General features: G+C 53.8%; 1 protein-coding gene and 1 long non-coding RNA gene across 4 annotated transcripts; one reads left to right on the top strand and one right to left on the bottom strand.

Annotated features, from left to right (window-relative positions):
• Nucleotides 1-9689: 9689 nt before the first annotated feature.
• LOC112621110 lies at nt 9690-15353 on the bottom strand. The gene is made up of 3 exons (XR_003118663.1): nt 15084-15353; nt 10058-10153; nt 9690-9783 (listed from the first exon to the last, which is right to left on the bottom strand). It is a non-coding gene; the product is annotated as an uncharacterized LOC112621110 (long non-coding RNA).
• On the top strand, nt 10688-15944 carry EVX1 (even-skipped homeobox 1). 3 transcript variants are annotated; one of them, XM_025380310.1, is made up of 4 exons: nt 10688-11546; nt 12598-12653; nt 13194-13450; nt 14030-15944. In XM_025380310.1, exons 3-4 carry the CDS (start codon nt 13313-13315, stop codon nt 14570-14572), a joined length of 681 nt encoding a protein of 226 aa, XP_025236095.1. In that variant the 5' UTR covers nt 10688-11546; nt 12598-12653; nt 13194-13312; the 3' UTR covers nt 14573-15944. The 3 variants fall into 3 exon arrangements, with proteins under 3 accessions (XP_025236095.1, XP_025236096.1, XP_025236094.1); XM_025380311.1 differs by lacking the exon at nt 12598-12653; XM_025380309.1 differs by lacking the exon at nt 12598-12653 and having other exon boundaries at nt 10688-11601.
• Nucleotides 15945-19378: the final 3434 nt, after the last annotated feature.

The raw sequence follows: 19378 nt of genomic DNA, 5'->3' as shown, positions 1-19378 counted from the left end.
GAGTCTGAGACTGATTCTTGTCATGGCTCTGTGAACTTGGCCAAGTCCTCTGAACTCTCTGAATCTTGGCTTCCTCAACTGGAAACTGAAAAGAACAATTATGGCCCCTCCAACTTCATTAGGAACCTGGAGAGGAGCTAATAAAACGCTGGACATGGCTAGGCATGGTGGCTCATGCCTGTAATCCCAGCACTTTGGTAGGCTGAGGCAGGCAGATCACAAGGTCAGGAGTTCGAGACCAGCCTGGCCAATGTGGTGAAACCCCGTGTCTACTAAAAACACACAAATTAATAGGCCAGGTGTGGTGGCTCACACTTGTAATCCCAGCACTTTGGGAGGCCGAGGCAGGTGGATCACCTGAGGTCAAGGGTTCAAGACCAGCCTGACCAACATGGAGAAACCACTACTCTACTAAAAAAAAATACAAAAAAATTAGCGGGGTGTGGTAGTGCATGCCTGTAATTCCAGCTACTTGGGAGGCCAAGGCAGGAGAATCTCTTGAACCCAGGAGGCGGAGGTTGTGATGAGCTGAGATCGTGCCATTACACTCCAGCCTGGGCGACAAGAGCAAAACTCTGTCTCAAAAAAGAAAAAAAAAAAGAAAAGAAAAGAAAAGAAAAACACAAAAATTAGCCCGGTGTGGTGGTACATGCCTGTAGTCCCAGCTACTTGGGAGGCTGAGGCAGGAGAATTGCTTGAAGCTGGGAGGTGGCAGTTGCAGTGAGCCAAGATGATGCCATTGCACTCCAGCCTGGCAGCAAAGCGAGACTCCGCCTCAAACAAAACAAAGCAAAACAAAGCAAAAAACTGCTGGACACAAGTCCGCCTAAGCAGCCTAAAGTAATAGATGGATTAATATGATGATCTGTGAATATGTGTCTGACATGGAAATGAAAGAAAAATAAGAAACAGAGACAAGGAAGTCGAAAGGAGTAACAGGGTTCCCTGATTTGCCATCTATTAGCTGAGTGATCATGGGGGAGGCTCTAATTTCTCTTGGTCTCAGCTTCCTCGTCTGTAAAGTGGGGATTATAATAATAGCTGCTCTTTCCATTTGATAAGACTATTGCATTAAATGGGTCAGTGGGTGTGAAAATGTTACTTGGAAAAGAAGAGACCATCTAACTTAATTATTATTAATACTGATAGTAGTTATCTTAGAAGAAGTTCCAGTGTTCTTCCAGGGCTTCAACTAGTTTGGTCACCTTTGGAAATGAAATCTATCTTTTGGGATCACACGTAGTCACATGCAGGGATTGAGCCTAAAGAGTAGGAGCCTGGCTCCTGGCATCACACTGCTAGAATTCAAATTTCATCTCTGCCCCTAATAGGCTATGTGATCCTGAGCAAGCATTTAACCCTTCTTTCACTTAGTTTCTCCATCCATAGAATGGGGATGATAATTATGTAGTCTCTTACCTTCTGGAGTTGTAAGAATTAAGTGCCATAATACTTATGTACTATCCAGTACACAGAAGATAGTTGTAGGTATCTTTATTCTTGGATATAGGGTATCACTCTCAGGTATTCTTGGTGGCACCTTGGCCCCATACTGCCTAATTTACAACATTTGCTGTAAGTTTAATTTATCAAATAGCATCCCGGAGTAAGCCTGATACTAGAAAAATATGGCTGAAAGAAAAAGCATCTACATCTACAGCTACATGACTGAGGCTTTCTTGGCTCCTACTAAAATCATTTGCTTTCTTTTTGAGACAGACTCTAGCTCTGTCACCCAGGCTGGAGTGCAGTGGCATGATTTCGGCTCACTACTGCAACCTCCGCATCCTGGATTGAAGCAATTCTCCCTGCCTCAGCCTGCTGATTACAGGCGCCCACTACCATGCCCGCCTAATTTTTGTGTTTTTAGTAGAGACAGGGTTTCACCACGTTGGCCAGGCTGGTCTTGAACTCCTGAGCTCAGGTGATCTGCCCACCTTGGCCTCCCAAAGTGCTGGGATTACAGGCGTGAGCCACCACACCTGGCCTTCTCCATTTTAGAACCAGCAAGCCAATCACATTTCAAGGCCTCTGTTCCCCTTTTGTGAAAGAAATCTCTAGGTAGGACAAGTTTTCCACCTTCCTCCAGCTCCTGCAGTTCCAGAGCAGTTTCTAACCTGCTGTCACAGAGTGAGGATTTCCATATCCTTAGGCAGTGGATGAATGACAGGATGAGTTAGAAGCTAAGTTAGATAATGGCATCATTAGGTAATAAGTTAGTGCACAAAGAGATACATGGAGGTGATAAGGTGGAAGGAGCAGGGGGTAACAGATGCAGAAATCTGTACTAGGGATTATTATCTTTTTATTTTTATTTTTATTTTATTGTTATTATTATTTTTTAAAGATACACTTTCAAAAAGCCATTCCAGGCTGGCTGCGGTGGCTCATGCCTGTAATCACAGCACTTGGGAGGCCAAGGTGACAGGAATACTTGAGCCCAGGAGTTTGAGATCAGCCTGGGCAACACAGTGAGACCCCCATCTCAAACAAATAAAATAAAAAAATAAAAATAAAGCCATTCCAGGCAGAATGGAGAATCATAGAAACTTACCAAGTCCAATAATGGAATTCATAGGGCTGCAGTTCTTAAACTTGAGTGTGCATTAGAATCACTTGAAGGGCTTGTTAAAACATTGCTGGGCCCACCCCCAGAATTTCTGATTCAATAGGTCCAGAGAGGGGCCTCAGGAATTTCATTTCTAGTTAGTTCCCAGGTGACGTGGGGACCACACAAGGATCACTGTCATAGGGAATCTGAGAAGAGTTGCTGTAAGGCTGTCTTATTATAGAAATAGTCCTCAGACATAAGTCAGGCCCAAGAAAGAGTCCCAGGAGCTACAGAGATAGGAGTGTCCAGGGGCTCCCCACAGCCTGGACTTGCTGAGCCACAACAAATGGGGCCGACTAGTATATTGGTGGTATGATTGAACATATAGGCTGACCAGGCACTCTCACCCATGAGACCCTCCTTATCCAGACCTTGGCTGATGTGTAGGGGGGGAGTTTGGGAGAAGGTGTTCAGCGTTTCCTCTCAAAGGATAGGGCCAGGTGGGGTGGGGGTCGGAGGAAGGAGCTCACAGGAGAACCGCTTGTTACCTTCCCCCCCCACCCGTGGTTAATAACTGTCTAGAGAAGCCGTGGCTAAGGGGCTGTGACCCCACCACCCATCCCGCTTAGGGTCCAGCTCAGAGAGCGGACGCATAGGGCCGGGTGGAACTCCCTACCCAGTCAAGATCGGCTGCCCTCTGGGGTTGGGAGATTGGGGCCGCTGCTCCCGGTAGAGCCGCGGGATACGAGCCAGCGAGGATGCTGGGACGCGCCGCGACTTCCGCCTCTGGCGATCGGCAGTTGGGGGCGCACCAAGACAGCAGTTCGGGAGCTGCGCTTTGTCACCGAGGCGGAGAGGGGCGGAGGGCGCAGAAAGGGGCCACGGAGAAAGGACAGGGAGGCCGACCAGCTCCCAGGATGGAAAGGGACGCTCAGGGGCTCCAGGCAGCACCTGGGGCAAGGGGAGAGACTGACACTCCCGGCCAGAGCCCAGCCTGTGGCGCGTGCTTCAGTCCCGAGCCAGCGGCTCCCTGGCTTCTGGGCTGGCATCCCTCCTACCCTCCTCCCGCTGCAACACGCCCCTGATAGCCGGTCCCCCACCCTCTGAAACTCACCCACACAGACTCACTGCCAGGCTTCTGGGCTGGGAGCGCGCAGTCCCTCCACGCCGTGGCGCCCTGCGGCCCCTCCGGGTGAGCCACCCGGCCCTCGTGCTCCGCTCCTGGGATACCAGCCTCACCTGGCTCCCGCGCATCGCTCACCGCCCGCGGGGACGGCGGCCGCATCCGCCCAACCCACCTGGGAAGCGGAGCCCCTGTCTGGGTCTTTCAATCATACCCAAGGCATCGCAGTTGTCTGGGTGTTAGGGAAAGCAGTCCTCGGTCCTGGGGCACGGGGTCAACGTCAAAGGAGAATCTGGCCCCTGGAGTCTGGACAACTTGGCGCTAAAATCCCCGCTCGGCCTCTTCCCCGCTGTGTGACTCTGAGCAAATTCCTCAACCTCTCGGAGAGTCCGTTTTCCCGCTGCACGACGGGAGGGACTGTACCTCGTCGGGCGCTCCGAAGCTCAGTAGGAGGAGGATGGGGACTAGTCTGGGCCAGGAGGGGTCTCTAGGCAAGTCAGTCCCCAGAACTCCGCACAGAGAGAGTTTTCCATTTCACCGGAGGGAGAGGCTAAGCCCGCCCAACCAGTTGGACTTCCTTGCCTGGGATGGGGGAAGAGGGTGTCGGGGCAGTTCTCCCATCCCACACCTGGTAAACCGACTCCTCTGCTCCTTATTAAGCGCCACGAGTCTTCCAGGCCAGGGAGAGGGGAAGGAGCTTTGGCCTCCTCAGCTTGGGAACTGAGACAGAAGGTCAGAGAGCACACAGAGACAGAGAGAGACCTGCACCCGGGAGAAAGCATTTTGGGACGGTTGAGTTGCCCTCTACAACTCGACGGCCTGAAATGATGCCTCCACCCAGATTTGGGGTCCTGCATTCCTCTGGTTGGGTGGCCCTGACAGGCGCAACAGTGGGCAGGTTCCCTCTTACAGTGCACGGGTGGAAGAGGGTGGAGATGGTGCCCCATGGCAGGGGACCGGGAGTAGGGGGAGCAGGGTGGTCAGGTTTGTCTGGACCTTGGATAGTCCAGTGCTTGGAAAGGATTTGTGTCTGTACAAAATCTATTAAAAACAAACAAAAGATCCTGAAAACATATCCTCCCCTAACCCCACTCCAATCTCTTCTCAATAATGGAAAGGAAGCAATAGTGTAATATGGTGATAATAACAGGACAGTTCCCTGGACTCTGGGTTCCCTTTATCACAAAGGAAGTGTCCAAGTCTTTTATCACAAAGGAAGAAACCCCAGCGGGGTCATTCTCTCTCTGATGCAGGTCCAGAGCCTAGAGGTTTGGATGGAGATACATGCAGAACATAGAGGATGTCCCCAGCCAGGTTGCAGGTGTGGGCAGGCCTGGCCAGACTCTTGGGTTTTGCCCCTTGGACCAATCAATCCTGGAGGTCAGTTTGAAGGAGGTAACAGCCATGTAAGGGAAAATACCCTGGTAAAGCTCCTGGAGTATGGTGGCTCCAAGGGGGTAGGGGGTGGGGGATCTGGGAACTGAAGGCCAACTTCTCTGCCTCTGCATTTTCCTGGGAAGAAGGCTGATGGCTATGTGAAGGGGCCTTAATTCCTAAGAGGTTAAAACTGTCTGGGTGACCTTGGTGAGTCCCGCTCCTTTACAGAAAGGTTCTCAGGGTCTCAATGGATTGCAATGGTCAGCGAGGGACTGGGCTTTGTCTCTTAGGGTCTCCAGTATCAGCAGCTGCAGTGATATTTCTGACATTCTGGCCTCAGGCCCTGAGACCCTTCCCACATGCTTGACCAGAGCAGTTCTCCTACCCTACATTCCTAAGGGTGGCTCTCCCAACCCCCTCTGTGAGTTAATCTAGAAATGAGGTAGAGGAGAAGAGGCTTTGGCCATAAAAATCACAAGTTGAATTTTTGGAAGGGAAGTCTCAGAAGGCAATGCTTAGCACCTTCCTAATGCTCAAATTGTGAGAGTGGCCTTTGAGCTGGAGGGAGGGGTTGAATCCTGATGCTCATTTACACATCAGCTTTCTGTCTGTGCTTCGGGTTTCTCAGCTACAAAATAGGGATGATTCATGCTGTCTTCCTCAGAGCCTGTTGTGAGGCTGGAGAGTTAATACATGTGAAACGCTTAGGTCTGCAACTGCTCTCTTTTTTTTTTTTTTTTTTTTTTTTGAGATAGAGTCTCGCTCTGTTGCCCAGGCTGGAGTGAGTGAAGTGGCATGATCTCCGCTCACTGCAAGCTCCGCCCCCTGGGCTCAAGCCATTCTCCTGCCTCAGCCTTGGGAGTGGTGGGACTACAGGTGCCCACCACCATGCCTGGCTATTTTTTTTGTATTTTTAGTAGAGACGGGGTTTCACAGTGTTCGCCAGGATGGTCTCGATCTCCTGACCTCGTGATCCACCCGCCTTGGCTTCCCAAAGTGCTGGGATTACAGGTGTGAGCCAACGAGCCCAGCCTGACTGCTCTTACGCGGGAACTCTAGACTTCTAAAGGGATTTCTGTTTGCCCTCCTGGAAAAGCGTGTGTGTGGTGTGGGTGAGGGATGGGGGTGGCCGGGTGAGGACTAGTCCGTCCAGCTCTGTGGGCCCTGAACCTTCCAGCCGTGCAGGTGCTTCTAAGGGCAGGCAGGACACTCTCTGAGAGGCCCATAGACCTGCCTAAACCCCAGCAAAGGCTGAGGCTTTGTGGAAGGTTGCCTTATGGAGAGTTAAAGCATTGCTGGGGGTTGAGGCATACCTGAAGGCCAGGAAGGGACATGGCCTTGGAAGGAAGACTCAGTCTGGTTTGACACTCAGCCATGACCTGGCCATCTGAGTCAAGACCACTGGTCATTCTACAAGAGGTCTTTTAAAGAACTGTTAAATTAAATGAGATTGTTAGATTAAATGAGAAATGGGTGTCAATGTTCTTTGTAATAAAAGTGAACTTCAGGACAATAATGATGAAGAAGAATCCATAGCATCTCTGCTAGGGTTGGGGAGGGAGATGTCTGAGCCTTTGGGTGCTTGGGTGTTGCAGAATTGCTCTTGGACACAAACAAACTGCATTGGGCCCTTCCAGTCAGTGGCTGAGGTGGGGGCAAGCCTTGAGCTTGGGGAGGTCCTCAGCTGCCAGTCTCACCCTGGGTCCTCCAACCCCAGGATGGGCCAGTGGTGGGCATGGGGATGTGGACCAGACATCCTTAGCACAGGGCCAGGAAGCTACCACGCTGGCCTCAAGGAGCCCAGGCAGACAGGTGTAGGGGCAGGGGTGCAGCAGGGCCAGCTGCCTCCCAGGACCTGAGAGGCATCTAGCTTCCTGTCCCAGGCACCTGGCCCTCAGTTCTAGGAAGGTGGAGGAGGGGGTACTCTTCGAAATCAGAGTTCCAGAAGCCGCAGGTTCCCCCTGTCTGAAGGAGAAACTGTTCCATGGTGTCTGCCACAGTTGCACAGCTACCACCGACTTTCTCAGCAGATTCCACTGCAGTGCAAGGAGGTGAGGGGAGTGGTCAACGCTGATCGCCTGCAAGTGTGAGATCCACTCGACCTTATTCCCCAGGGGTGCACCCACCAGGGGCACCAGGTTCCCAGAGGGACATCAGCAGCTGTCACGGCAGAAGGGGGAACTGGGTCCCAGAATTACCCACCTCCAGCTGTCCCCACCGCGAGGACCCAGCAGTCCGAGAACTTCGACGGCTGGCGCCCCCACCACTGGCTGGAAGATGACAGAGGGCCCAAGTCTAATATTCAAGACAGCCAGACCACGCTTATTGTTTAGAAGGAAGCTCCCTTTGTTCTTACTTTTTAACCAAAGAGAAGCGAAAACATTTTTTTTCCTGATCGCGTTTTCACCGACACCTGAGCCGACAAGCCAGCTCCTGGCCCCGGGCGCAGGACTCCTCGCTCTCTCCCTTCTCCGGGCCCTGTGGCTGTTGAAAGGCCCGCTGCAGGCTGGGGAGGGCGACTGGGGCCATGGGCCGTCTCCCCCGAGCCAGGCGGGCAGACTGCGGAGGCAGGCCCCACAGGCGCCTCTTTCCTGAGCCCGGTTTTCTTGAGGAGCAAAGCTGTTCCAGCTGACCAGCGCGTCTAGGGGCCTAGACCCGGCTTCCGATTCCATTTAAAACGACCCGCGCACCTTATCTCCGTCGCCTCCCCGGGGTTCCCACCCACCCCCATCCCCACCCCCACCCCGGCCCAGGCCAGGCCAGCCCAGCCCCGGCGGAAGCCAAGCTGGGAGCTTTTGAAGTCCCGAGAATTTCAATCCGAGAGGAGCCGGCTGGATCGGAGCCCGTCGCCCGGGCGGGGAAGGGACTGGGGGCCTGCCGTGTGGCAGGTGGGGGATGGTTGTCCCCCGCCGCGGGAAATGAGAAGGCGCCGGGCCTGGAGCGGCCTCCACCTCAGCTGCTATCACCCCCTCTCCGCTGTTACGGGATTGCCCAGGCTTAATGGGGTTGTGCAAGGCTTCACTTGCTCTCGGAATTTACCTTCCTTCTCGAGCCGTGCCGCGAATAACCTTCACGATACAATGATAATGACGTTATTAAATACTCCCCCCACATTCACCACCCAAAAAACCAAAACAGTGCTCTTATCCAGTCCTCTTTTTTTGTCTTCTTTCCTTTAAAAACCCAACCACTCTTAATGTGACGTTGATGAAAGGATGCTTTTGGAAGGAGTGACATTTGGTTAAAACGTTTTCCCCCTAATACGCCGGCGGCAAGGGGCGGGAGTGGGGGTGGTTCCCTAGGCTCCTAAGACTGGCGAAACAGTCAGCTTTGAAAGGGCGGGGCAGAAGTCGAGAGAGGGCTGGGGAAGGCTTTGGGCTGAGGGGATGTGTCCCTGAAGCTTCAGATCTGGAGCCCAAGGGAGGCAACCTCCCTCTGAAAAGCCTGTCCTCAGCTCCATCCAGCCCTCTCCCCGGGATATAAAAGCCCTGCTCTGTTGGGCCCGACCCAGGAACCAGACTAAGTAGTGCTCCTTGATCTCTCCTACTCGGCTTTCATCTCACCCAGAGGAAAAGAGGATCAAACAGAGGATTCTCATTGAATGCAGAGCTGGGGGTGGAGTGGGGAGCCAGGAGTCCCTCTGAGGACCCAGCCCCCAGGAGATGGGGGCAGCAGGCTACCCGTGAGAAAGCGAAGTGCTCAAGGAGGAAAGGAGGGTGGGCACCACCACCAAGGCCCAGTGCTGGAGGACCCTATAGAGAGTAGGCAACCTTGGCAGCTCTAAGACAGATGCCCAGGGGGCTTGCCACTGACAGCAAAGAGAGCAAGCCAGGTGCTCCCTCAGGCTGTGGCTGCTGGTAGGGAGGACAGAGCGTGATAGAATCCCTGGACAGCTCTCCAAGGCAGCAAAAGGTTCCAGGATTTGACTCCCCCACTCTTAATTGCTCCTCTCACATCTAAAACATTTCCCTGGATTTTGGAGCTAGCAGTGCTCAGCACACAGTGGCTTCAGGAGTCCCAAACAGTGGAGATATCTATGTGGATACCACCTTCTGGATCCCGCTGCCTCTGTCCCCAGGCAAGATTAATGAGCATCTTCTTAGACTGAAGGAGAAGTGGAAAGCCAGAGTGGAGAGAAAACTGTCTTTCTTTGGACTCCTTACTTCCTCTACCTTCCTTAACCCTATGGATAGGAAGATGGAGGAGAGAAGCAAAGGGAGAAGAATACAGAAGGAGAAACAGGAGGAGAGAAAAGTAGGAGATAACAGACAAAAAGGTCATGGAAGAGGACTTACCTGTAAAAGCTGGGGCTTTGCTAGGGACATGGAAAGAAGGGAGGTGCTGGGCTGCCCTTTGCAGCTGGCTGCCTAGGGCTGGAAGCTCTTGGGGAGGAGGTGGAGAAAGGGAGATTGAGCATAGAAGGTGCCCACCTCCTGCCCTCAGCAATGTGGGGATAGACTCAGCCCACCCACCTGGCCCCAGCACACTTGCTTGGAGCTCAAAAAGTGTCAATTTGTAGGAGTTCTATTCAAGCTTCTTCCCTGGGAGAGGAGCCAAGAGAGGCCTATGGCCGCCCCCAAATATCAAGTTCCACAACCCCTGCCCCCACCTCCTGCCCTTCTTCAGAGCCCCTACTTACTTGCTGTTTTAGGGCATTTTCAGCGACTTCACTCTCTTCTACCTCAAACGCCATCCACTTTTGGAGACAGGGACCACTGCCCCTGGGCAGGGACTTGGGAGAGGACTTTATGAGTCAAACTTCTATGAACCCCAACCTTTTTGTGCTCCGGGAGGCTGAACCCCTGCCCAAAATACTGCGGTGAAAGCTACTGCCTTCTCCCAGCTAGGGGCCTCCAGTACTGCCACAGCAGGGGCCGCATTTCCTGGGGCCTCTCCATTTGGAAAACCTCTTTCCAGGAGAATTCGTTGATTCTGAACGAATACCTTAAAATATGGGCTAGGAAAAAAAAAAGACAACTCTTAGAACCTCTCCCCACTGAACATACCTGGAGTGCAGGTGAGGCCCAGGCAAACGAGAAAGCGACTTCTTCTAGGAATAGCCGTCTCAAGATGAAGCCAGGCTGTGGAAAACTTAAGGCCATCTAGATGGGAAGGAGGTATTTAAAAGAAATCAGCACACACTCTTACAGCAGCCAAGGCGGGTCTTTAAATTTAAAAAAAAAGTAAGGTATTTATTTCTTGTCCCTTGGGGAAGAAAAATAGCGAAGTTTGGCTCCCAGGAGTAAGGGGACAGAGGTGGGTAGGGAGAGGGAGGAGAAGAGAGGAAAAGATGGCCCAGCCTCAAGCTCTCCAGTCAACTTGGGGCGGGGGGATACATTTTTCCGTAGCTTGTAAAAAGACTTTTCAGCCAGTTTGAGGTTAGCTGCCAGGGGCAGACAGTTGTAATAATGCCGACAGAATTGAGGCTTGTAAGCTGGGCTTCACACTTCTAAAATGCAGTTATGGATTCTTTCATCGGTGTTAGATCAAGGCACCAAGTTAAGAAAACAAAAATCAAAACAACAATAAAAGAAGAAAATCAAAAGCGTATTTAATTACCGAGTCCCGCTGCCCCTGCGGAACTCGCCGCTCGCGTTAAGCTCTCTTTTCTTTCTGCGGAATTCCATTTGCATCTCCTCTGCCTGGGTGTCTCCCTCTCTCAGTGTGTGTGTCTCTCTGTCTGTTTTCACACTCTCCTCCCCATTCGAGCGAGGCCCACACCTGGCGCATCACTGCCGAGCCATTAGCTGCGGGTCTCCTTTCATCTTCGCTGTGGCAGACGTTTCTATTTATCCACTTGCGCTCGCCGAGTGGCGTCACCAGCGGTACTGTAATGACGATTGCAGCAGGAGGATGACAGCTTAGAAAGAAGAGGGCAATGGGGCTTCCTCCCAGAGGCGGTGCGGCACAGAGGAGCGCTCGCATCACAAGGTGACCCTAGCTCCCCACCGCCACCGCCGCGGTCGCGGTACGGACCTCGCTCCAGCCGCTCTGCGGGGTCCCAGTAACCCGGCCTCTCTTTCTCCCTCTTGCAACCAAGATCCGTCCGGCCGCTGGAGACCCAGGGAGCCGGGGTTAGGAATTCACTTGGGGCTTTCCCCTTCCCTACCGGAGAGCCCCGGGATGGAGAGCCGAAAGGACATGGTTGTGTTTCTGGATGGGGGTCAGCTTGGCACTCTGGTTGGCAAGAGGGTCTCCAATTTGTCCGAAGCCGTGGGCAGCCCGCTGCCGGAGCCGCCCGAGAAGATGGTGCCCCGTGGTTGCCTGAGCCCTCGGGCCGTCCCTCCGGCCACCCGGGAGCGCGGCGGGGGAGGCCCAGAGGAGGAGCCGGTAGATGGACTCGCAGGCAGCGCGGCGGGGCCGGGCGCCGAGCCCCGGGTAGCCGGGGCCGCCATGCTTGGCCCGGGACCCCCGGCCCCCTCCGTCGACAGCCTCTCCGGCCAGGGGCAACCCAGTAGCTCGGACACCGAGTCGGATTTCTATGAAGAAATCGAGGTGAGCTGCACCCCGGACTGCGCCACCGGGAACGCCGAGTACCAGCACAGCAAAGGTAGCCACCGCGCCCCTCCGCTCCTCGGGCCTCCCATTGCGCCCACCCTTCACTTCGGCGCAGGCCAGGAGGAAGACACTCCCTTCCCCTAGGGCAGGATGGCTGGGGGGGACCCACCTGAGCAACTCTCCCTGCTATCTGCGTTCTGGCGGGGGTCTCCTACTGTGTTCTGGCATTGGCGGACTAAGGGTGACAGCAGTGCCTTGAGTGCGGGGTGGATTGGGCGCGGATGCAAGTCCTGGACTTGGGGGAGTCAAAGCTCACCCCAAGCCCCCAGTGTTTCAACTGCTCGGGGAATGCTTCAACTGCTAGGGGAAGACACTTTCCCCAGGCGAGGGCAAGATCAAACGCCGGTCCGGGCAGTTTGTGGCTGGCGGGGTGTAAGAGGCATGGAGGCGCGGAAGCGAGGAGTTCATAAAGGACCGTAAAATTGCGGCCCACTTGGGGCAGCCCGGGTGCTGCAGCCCTCCGACCAGTTTGCACGTCGGTCAGAGGTCCAAATTACCTTGTCACTTCCCGGGCTTGGCGGCGCCAGGTCGGAAATGGTCCCAATGGTCTAATTGCCTTTGGTCTCCGGTTGCATTTGAAAAGGCAGAGATCGGGTCCTCCCCCCTTCCCCTTTCCTTCCTAGTCCCACTTCTCCACCCAAAGGAAAAGGAGCTGCAGGGGGCTGGAGCCCCACCCTTCTCAGAGGTAGGCCCAAACGGGGGCTGGTTTAACTGGAGAACGCCTCCCCACCAAAGGCTAATGGGAAGGGGATGGATAGCTCCGAAGGGAGTTTCCCTCTGTGCCAACAATCCACCTCCTCAGAAGGGGGTGGAAAACTGGGGGTGGGGGCGGAGAGGGGAGCCCACCAGCAGACACTCCTCCATAGAACTGCAGGAGTGGGTGGAAAGAGCCTGGGAGGGAAGAAAGACCACCCCCTGGCCTTGGCAGCCAACACCTTGTTGAATACCAGCGCCTACCCCTTACTGTCTTATCACCAGTTTCACCCAGCCTCCTTCCCACAACCTGCCCTCAGAACAACCTGCACTTCACTCACATATACTAAGGTAATAAATAAGGTACTCAACATGCCTTCTCACTCCAGCCCTGCAATACATGGAACCTAGTACACATTCCCACACCTGTTCTGGCAGCCTGGCACACATAAGAGCAAGGAAACTCTCTGATTGCTGAGCATACTACAATGCACTTGACCCAGAGTTTACAACGCTCTAGCACAAAGGTGCATCTCAACTCATGTGCCTGTCAGAAGTGCACACCCTTGCCCACCCCTGCCAACGGGAGGCAGAAAGTTCACCTATGCCCCAGGGCAGGTGGAAAGGGCGACTGGGAACCCCAGTATCCAGAATGCCTTAGAGGAAGGGAAGGCCTCCCCAAAGACGTCTACCTACCCAATCAAGGGCAGGCCCTTATCTTCCCTTCTTGGGTTCCCCAGAGGCCGCAGTGCCCTAGCAGAAACAGTTATTGGAGTGGCTGACAGGGTGTCCCTTCCCAAATCACCCTCCCACCTTAGGCCTACAGCCCCACTTCAATGGTGTTTGTGTGTCTGTGTCTGTACACGCCTGTGCTTTGGACTCGCTGTGCAGGGTCCGGCTCCGAGGCGCTGGTCGGCAGTCCGAACGGAGGGAGCGAGACCTCCAAGAGCAACGGCGGCGGTGGCGGGGGCGGCTCGCAAGGCACCCTGGCGTGCAGCGCCAGTGACCAGATGCGTCGTTACCGCACCGCCTTCACCCGAGAGCAGATTGCGCGGCTGGAGAAGGAATTCTACCGGGAGAACTACGTATCCAGGCCGCGGAGATGCGAGCTGGCGGCCGCTCTAAACCTGCCGGAAACCACCATCAAGGTATGCGGGGTCCAGGCTGGGGAGGCGCATGTGCACCTACTTAGCGGAAAGTAAATACCAACTGCCCACTCCCTAAACCGCAGGCCAGGAATCTGGGCCTGGGGTCTCCCTGCCCAGCGCGTGCAGATTGACCCTCGTGACGGCTCCTAGGCAGGCATTGCTGCCGTGTGGTTGACTCTGTCTCTTTCCTGGTTAAATAGACAGGGGGTGGGAGTTGGGGGAGGGGATAGAATGCCTGTGCGGGTGACAAGGTAGTTTCTGGGGACACGCTGTCTGCGGCCGCAGACCAATTGAGTCCACGTCCTCTTACTGCTCCTCCCGTACACACACCGGCCTCTGGCACCCCGGGGCCTGGCCACCTGGGCAGAGGGAAGGAGGGAGCGGGCTGGAGTCACTCCCCAAACCTCTCTGGAGGGATTCCAGCTCCAGGTGGTGGTGGTGGGGTCCGTCTCTACCCAGCTGGTGTCTGCTTTGACTCTACCTGCCCTATGAACACTGTCCCCGGAGCGGGACCAGACTTCTGGCCTCTGACTATCAGGCCGAGTCCACCTGCCGAACCTGCTCCGCTCCTCTCCCCAGGTATGGTTCCAGAACCGGCGCATGAAGGACAAGCGGCAGCGCCTGGCCATGACGTGGCCGCACCCGGCGGACCCCGCCTTCTACACTTACATGATGAGCCATGCGGCGGCCGCGGGCGGCCTGCCCTACCCCTTCCCGTCTCACCTGCCCCTGCCCTACTACTCGCCTGTGGGCCTGGGCGCCGCATCTGCTGCCTCCGCCGCCGCCGCCTCGCCCTTCAGCGGCCCGCTGCGCCCGCTTGACACGTTCCGCGTGCTATCGCAGCCCTACCCGCGGCCCGAACTGCTGTGCGCCTTCCGTCACCCACCGCTCTATCCCGGGCCCGCGCACGGACTGGGCGCCTCGGCCGGCGGCCCTTGCTCCTGCCTCGCCTGTCACAGCGGCCCGGCCAACGGGCTGGCACCCCGGGCTGCCGCCGCCTCGGACTTCACCTGTGCCTCCACCTCCCGCTCGGACTCCTTCCTCACCTTCGCGCCCTCGGTACTCAGCAAGGCCTCCTCCGTCGCGCTGGACCAGAGGGAGGAGGTCCCCCTCACTAGATAAGGGGCCGCCGGCCTGCTGCCGGCTCCAGGACGCCCGTGGGGTCACCCCCCACCCCCGGGACTCAGCCTCTCGCTCCTCACCCCTAGGACGCCAAGCGGGAAAGGAGAGGGCGGAAAAGGACCAGCGGGATCCGGCCGCGAGAATTGGAAAGCCTAGGAAGTGGCCGTGGCTGGCGCGTTTGGGGAGCAGGAGTGGGGATAGGGAAGCAGAGGTTGAGAGACCTTCCTCCGGGGCGGCCTCCGGACCCACTGCCCCCTACCAGGGTCGAGGCTGTAGCTCCAAAGCTAAACAAAACTTAGCAGCAACAGCAATCAATATCCGGCCCCTCAGCCCATCACCCTCCATCTCACACTCCCTTCTCACCGGGCCCCCTCTCCCCAGCCAAGGCCCAAGCACTGGAAAGGGAAATTGCTGTCTGTCTGAACAAAATGCTGTGTATGCAGAGCAGGTAGAGATTAATCTTTGCCAACCTTTCCAAGGCATGACAAGGGGCTGGTGGATGGCAACATACCAGTCATTTGGAGGAGAGAGTGAGAGATTATTTACTACCGGGGAGAATCCGGCCCCTTGGCATGGAACCTGGAGCCTCGACTACACAGCATCTTCTGGATCTGGCGTCTGCCAGCACCAGATCTCCTTCCTCATTCCCAGCTTTGTGACACCTCTCAACTTGCAGCTCCATCTCTCCCTGCCCCCACTTTTTTGTTGGCCAGGGAGGCTGCAGATGCCCCAGGAGCCCTTTGCCGCTTCCATGAGCCCAAGCCTTTTTTTCCCTGGGCCCAGCACACACCCTGATTAGCAAGTGATGTGTGCGAGGAGGGTTTGTGAATGTTGAATGTGTAATAATGATCAACACGGAGCTGGCCACTGAGCCCAGAGCTGGAGCTGTTAACAAGGCGCCCAGGGAAGAGCTTAGGGAGTGAGAACTTCACCTCCCTCTCTCAGTATCTGGCGGTAAATTAGAGGCAATTTTCATCCTTTGCTTGTTCACCTTCACTTCACCAGGAGCTTTCTGGCCCTACCCTTTGCATTGGGCATTTTACAACTTTTTCTCATTTTCTTCCCAAGCTACCACTGGAGCTTGACTTTAAGATACCAGTGGGAGCCTTCTGCCGATTCTGGGGACCCTGTCTGTACCCTCCACCAGGGTTTGTTTAGAGCCACTCCCAAATCCTCTCTCCCACACTCATCCTTTCAGCCAGTTTTTGAGGAAGAAGAGAACGTGTACACCCAATGCAAGCTTCACCCTGACTGAGAGGGAGTGGTTCTTCCTGTAGGGAATGAATTTGGTTTGGTTTGGGGTTTTCCTTTGAAGCCCAAAGAACTTGCTGTTATGATTCGTTAACCATATTGCAATAAAAGCTGGACATAATTCTCACTTTAGCATTTTAGTTTTTGTGGCAGCAAGCAGCTCTTAATTGACTTTTAAAATTGCTAGTTCAGCCACCATGGGTTTGAGTAGGAAAGGAACCAAAAGATGGACCCACAGAGTCTTCCAAGCCTCTGTCATTGGTAGGCTCCAAACAGCCATTGCATGGGGGTGGAGAAGGCAGGCTCCAAGCTGCCCTGGGGTGCATGTTTCCTTAATTTTGGGTATGTTGGGAGCCTTTCCTGGGTAAAGTGGCAGCTGAATGCTGCCAGGGGCCCACCCCTGTGGTTTCTTCTCCAGTTGTTCCAATCCTTTGAGCGACTGAAAGGGGACCCAGGTTGTGGTCTCTGAGCAACCTGCCTCCACCCCAGCCCAAAGGGAGGTGAGTGGGGCAGTGGCAGTGGAGCCTGACTACTGCAGAGAGCTGAGTTTTCTGGTCAAGCTGGGTCCACACTTGAGGGTGGAGGACAGCAGGGAGGAAGGCTTCTTGGTTGGGATCATCTTGGTCTGAATTGTCCTCAGACTGGAAGTCATCTTGAGGGTGGGATTCTGAGGGATTAGGACAAGAGGAAAGGCAGTGCTCAGAAGCTACCTTCCAGCCCCTACCTGCACGCCCCACAGGAGAGCCAAATGTGGCTGGGTATGAAGTTCCACTCAAACAGGGGAGAGATGGGACCCTTCTGGGAGTCCAGGAGGCTCTGGATTGCACAGACACAAGGGGTCCTCTGCCACTGTATCTGCCAGCAGATAGAGACTCCTCAAATGCCCTCCTCCCTCCTTGGGTTCCACAGCAAATCCTCCTGCACACAGTAGCTGGTGCCCTCCCAAGCAAATTGTGCCCTGAGGTTTCCAGCACCCCCTCCCCTGCAGCCAAAAGCTCCCGAGTGCCAAATCCCGGTAAATTTTGTGGTTGCTCCACGTTGGGCAGAGATTGCTTGCGACAGGTAAATGGGCTGCGGGTTGCCTTAATGCCAGGCGTATTTTCAGTTAATAGGGAGGGAAAATGAGGTGTCTGCAGCGATATTGGAAAGTACAAGATCGATGATCCGGCTTCGTGTCCAATCAGCAGCCTTTAATTGACTGTATTTTCTGGGTAATTGAGCCTCTCTTCCTCCAAATTGAAGTGGAAGATATAACAATACATCTTGCCAGGAGGAATTACTCATTACTTCATAATGAAATTTCCCTTTTGCCAAGGTTTGCGGTTTGGCACTAGGCAAACCTTCTCACTCCCCCTCCTCCCTCAAACATTCTTAGCCCACTTGCATCAGGCAACCCCATCTGGCATGACACGTTCCATTTGAGTGGTGGCAGGGAGGAAGTGGGAGTTGACTTGAAGAAGGTACTGCCCCTTCACAATCACAACCTCCTTATCTGTAAAACAGAAGGCTAGACCAAGACCTACCATGATGCTGTTTTCATTTTTCAACTTTCTCAGTCTCTACTTGGCTTTGCTTCATCTCGGTTCCATTTTGCAGGTGGGAAAATAGAAGCTCCAGGTCTACACAGCTATTAGTGGCCAATGTAGCTATGAGGTCCTGGCTCCCACTTCCTCTTCTCTCACCCTGTTTTGGGGCACAGATTCTGAGGTAACCCCCAGTGAAACCTGACACCTCACTCCCAACTCACGCTTTCCCAGGGCTCTTCAATTCCGGCTGGCTGGCAGGGCCTGGGAGCGTGGTCCAGCGCCCAGCCCAGATTCGTCCAGCTGGGCAAGGCTGGCCACCCCGCAGCCCGAGTGCACACCGGCCCCTGGCAATTGCTGGCTTGTTAGTGTGTGATTGATTGCCTTATTAAAGCGTGTTCTTGTAAGTGTGACCAAACTGATTGCATTGCATATGTTTGGGATAATGCTCATTTTAAACAACAGGATAAAGAGGATGAGCTCCGCAGAGCCTTGAAGACAAAATGATTCTGGCCAGCAGCTCCCTAACTCTGGCATTAAATTGCTCAGTTACATAGCAAATCACTACTTGATTTCTGCATCCTTGTCCCTATTTTTTTTTTTTTTTTTTTTTTTTGGTCCTTCAGTTTGATCCTGTCATCCAATGTGGCATGCCCCCTGAATGGTTTCTTTAGTGATTATGTCCACTGCACCTTCCTAGTTTCAAACCCTGCACCCGCACTCTCCAGACATGCAGTCCCTCTCCCTTGACTAGGGATTGAGGGAGAAGAGATTCAGAATGCATCTATTTGCCCTAGGCCTTCCGGGGGGACATGGTATTAGACAGTCACCTCCAAATGGGGCTCAGGTCCTCACAGTAAGTCGAGTGTCCCCCTACATCCCCAACCCCAGCCCTTTCACTAAAGTTTAAAAGATTCTTTTGTTCCTCAGGCTTCTCCCGCTTGGTTGCTTCCATTATTCCCCAACTGAGGAAACACCAGCCGCCATATGTCCACCGGAGAATGAACGTGAGTGTTGTGGTGGACCCTCGCCGCCAAAGGTGTCCAGACGGATGGCATTCTCAAAGTAGGGATCTTAGCATCCTCTCCATACACCATCACCCCAGATAGGTAGAGGAAAGAGTAGGAGTACGGGTACAGATAGGAGAGAAAGGAGGTTGAGGCCACAAAATTGGCATTTCTCTAATTACCAACCCCCTCCTCCACCATCCTGCCACCATTTGTTATGGCAAAGTTCTCTTTCTGTGCCCCTTCCCTAACAAAGAAATCCTCAGTCAGCCTCCACCTACTCCTTTTGATTTGCAGGAAGCCAAACTGCTCGCAGATTGAGCTTCCTAAGGGACACCTTTGGGATATGTTGGAATTCTGATTTGTTCAAGATGATGACGGTCATCAGTACAAATCAGAAACAATGCCACTCTTCGGGGTGTCATTTGTAAGTGCAATCACATGCATTCGTTTGCAAAACCCAGCTAAACTGCGTCTGGATAAGTGACTAGATCCAAACGACAAATTTCTTCCATCACTCAGCTCCTCCCAAGCTCTGCGGGAGCAGCACAGAAGACTGCTTTAGGGTGAAACTAAGGCTCAGCTCACCATTTGTGCCAGTTTGAGGGACCCTGGAAATGTTGACTCTGAGAAAGAGACAAAACAAAACAAAACCCAATCACAGAACACATCCTACTGTCTACAAAGCAAACAGAAACACAAAGTCGTTTCCAAAATCACCTTCTCAGCAAATAAGTGTGTGATATTCCGAGCAGGAGCAGGAGAGGGAGAAAGATTGCCACTTAAAAAAACATGAAAGCATTAAGTAATTATTTAAAACAAGGCTGTTTAGAAAAATATTTGTATTTATTGCAGCTGCTCAATTGGCCTCGTTAAAGTCGGCAAGCATTTAAATTGTGTTACAATCTCATTTAAATCCCGCTCCGTTCCAGCAGGCTGAAGAGCTTGAGTAGACCAATCACTTCATAATGATGATGAATGAGAAATTAATTCAGATACAAGCAAGACAATTTAGACCTTCATCT

This window comes from Theropithecus gelada, chromosome 3, assembly GCF_003255815.1.
Source record: "Theropithecus gelada isolate Dixy chromosome 3, Tgel_1.0, whole genome shotgun sequence".
Classification (NCBI taxonomy): domain Eukaryota; kingdom Metazoa; phylum Chordata; class Mammalia; order Primates; family Cercopithecidae; genus Theropithecus; species Theropithecus gelada.
Note: the sequence above shows the minus strand (reverse complement) of the source record. Positions and strands in the feature narration are given on the sequence as shown.

Excerpts from the sequence above, each read along its gene's own strand:
- EVX1 (XM_025380309.1), top strand. The coding sequence starts at position 11,175 with ATGGAGAGCCGAAAGGACATGGTTGTGTTTCTGGATGGGGGTCAGCTT. Across the intron at positions 11,602-13,193 it reads CGAGTACCAGCACAGCAAAG|GGTCCGGCTCCGAGGCGCTG; the intron begins GTAGCCACCGCG and ends CTCGCTGTGCAG. Across the intron at positions 13,451-14,029 it reads TGCCGGAAACCACCATCAAG|GTATGGTTCCAGAACCGGCG; the intron begins GTATGCGGGGTC and ends TCCTCTCCCCAG.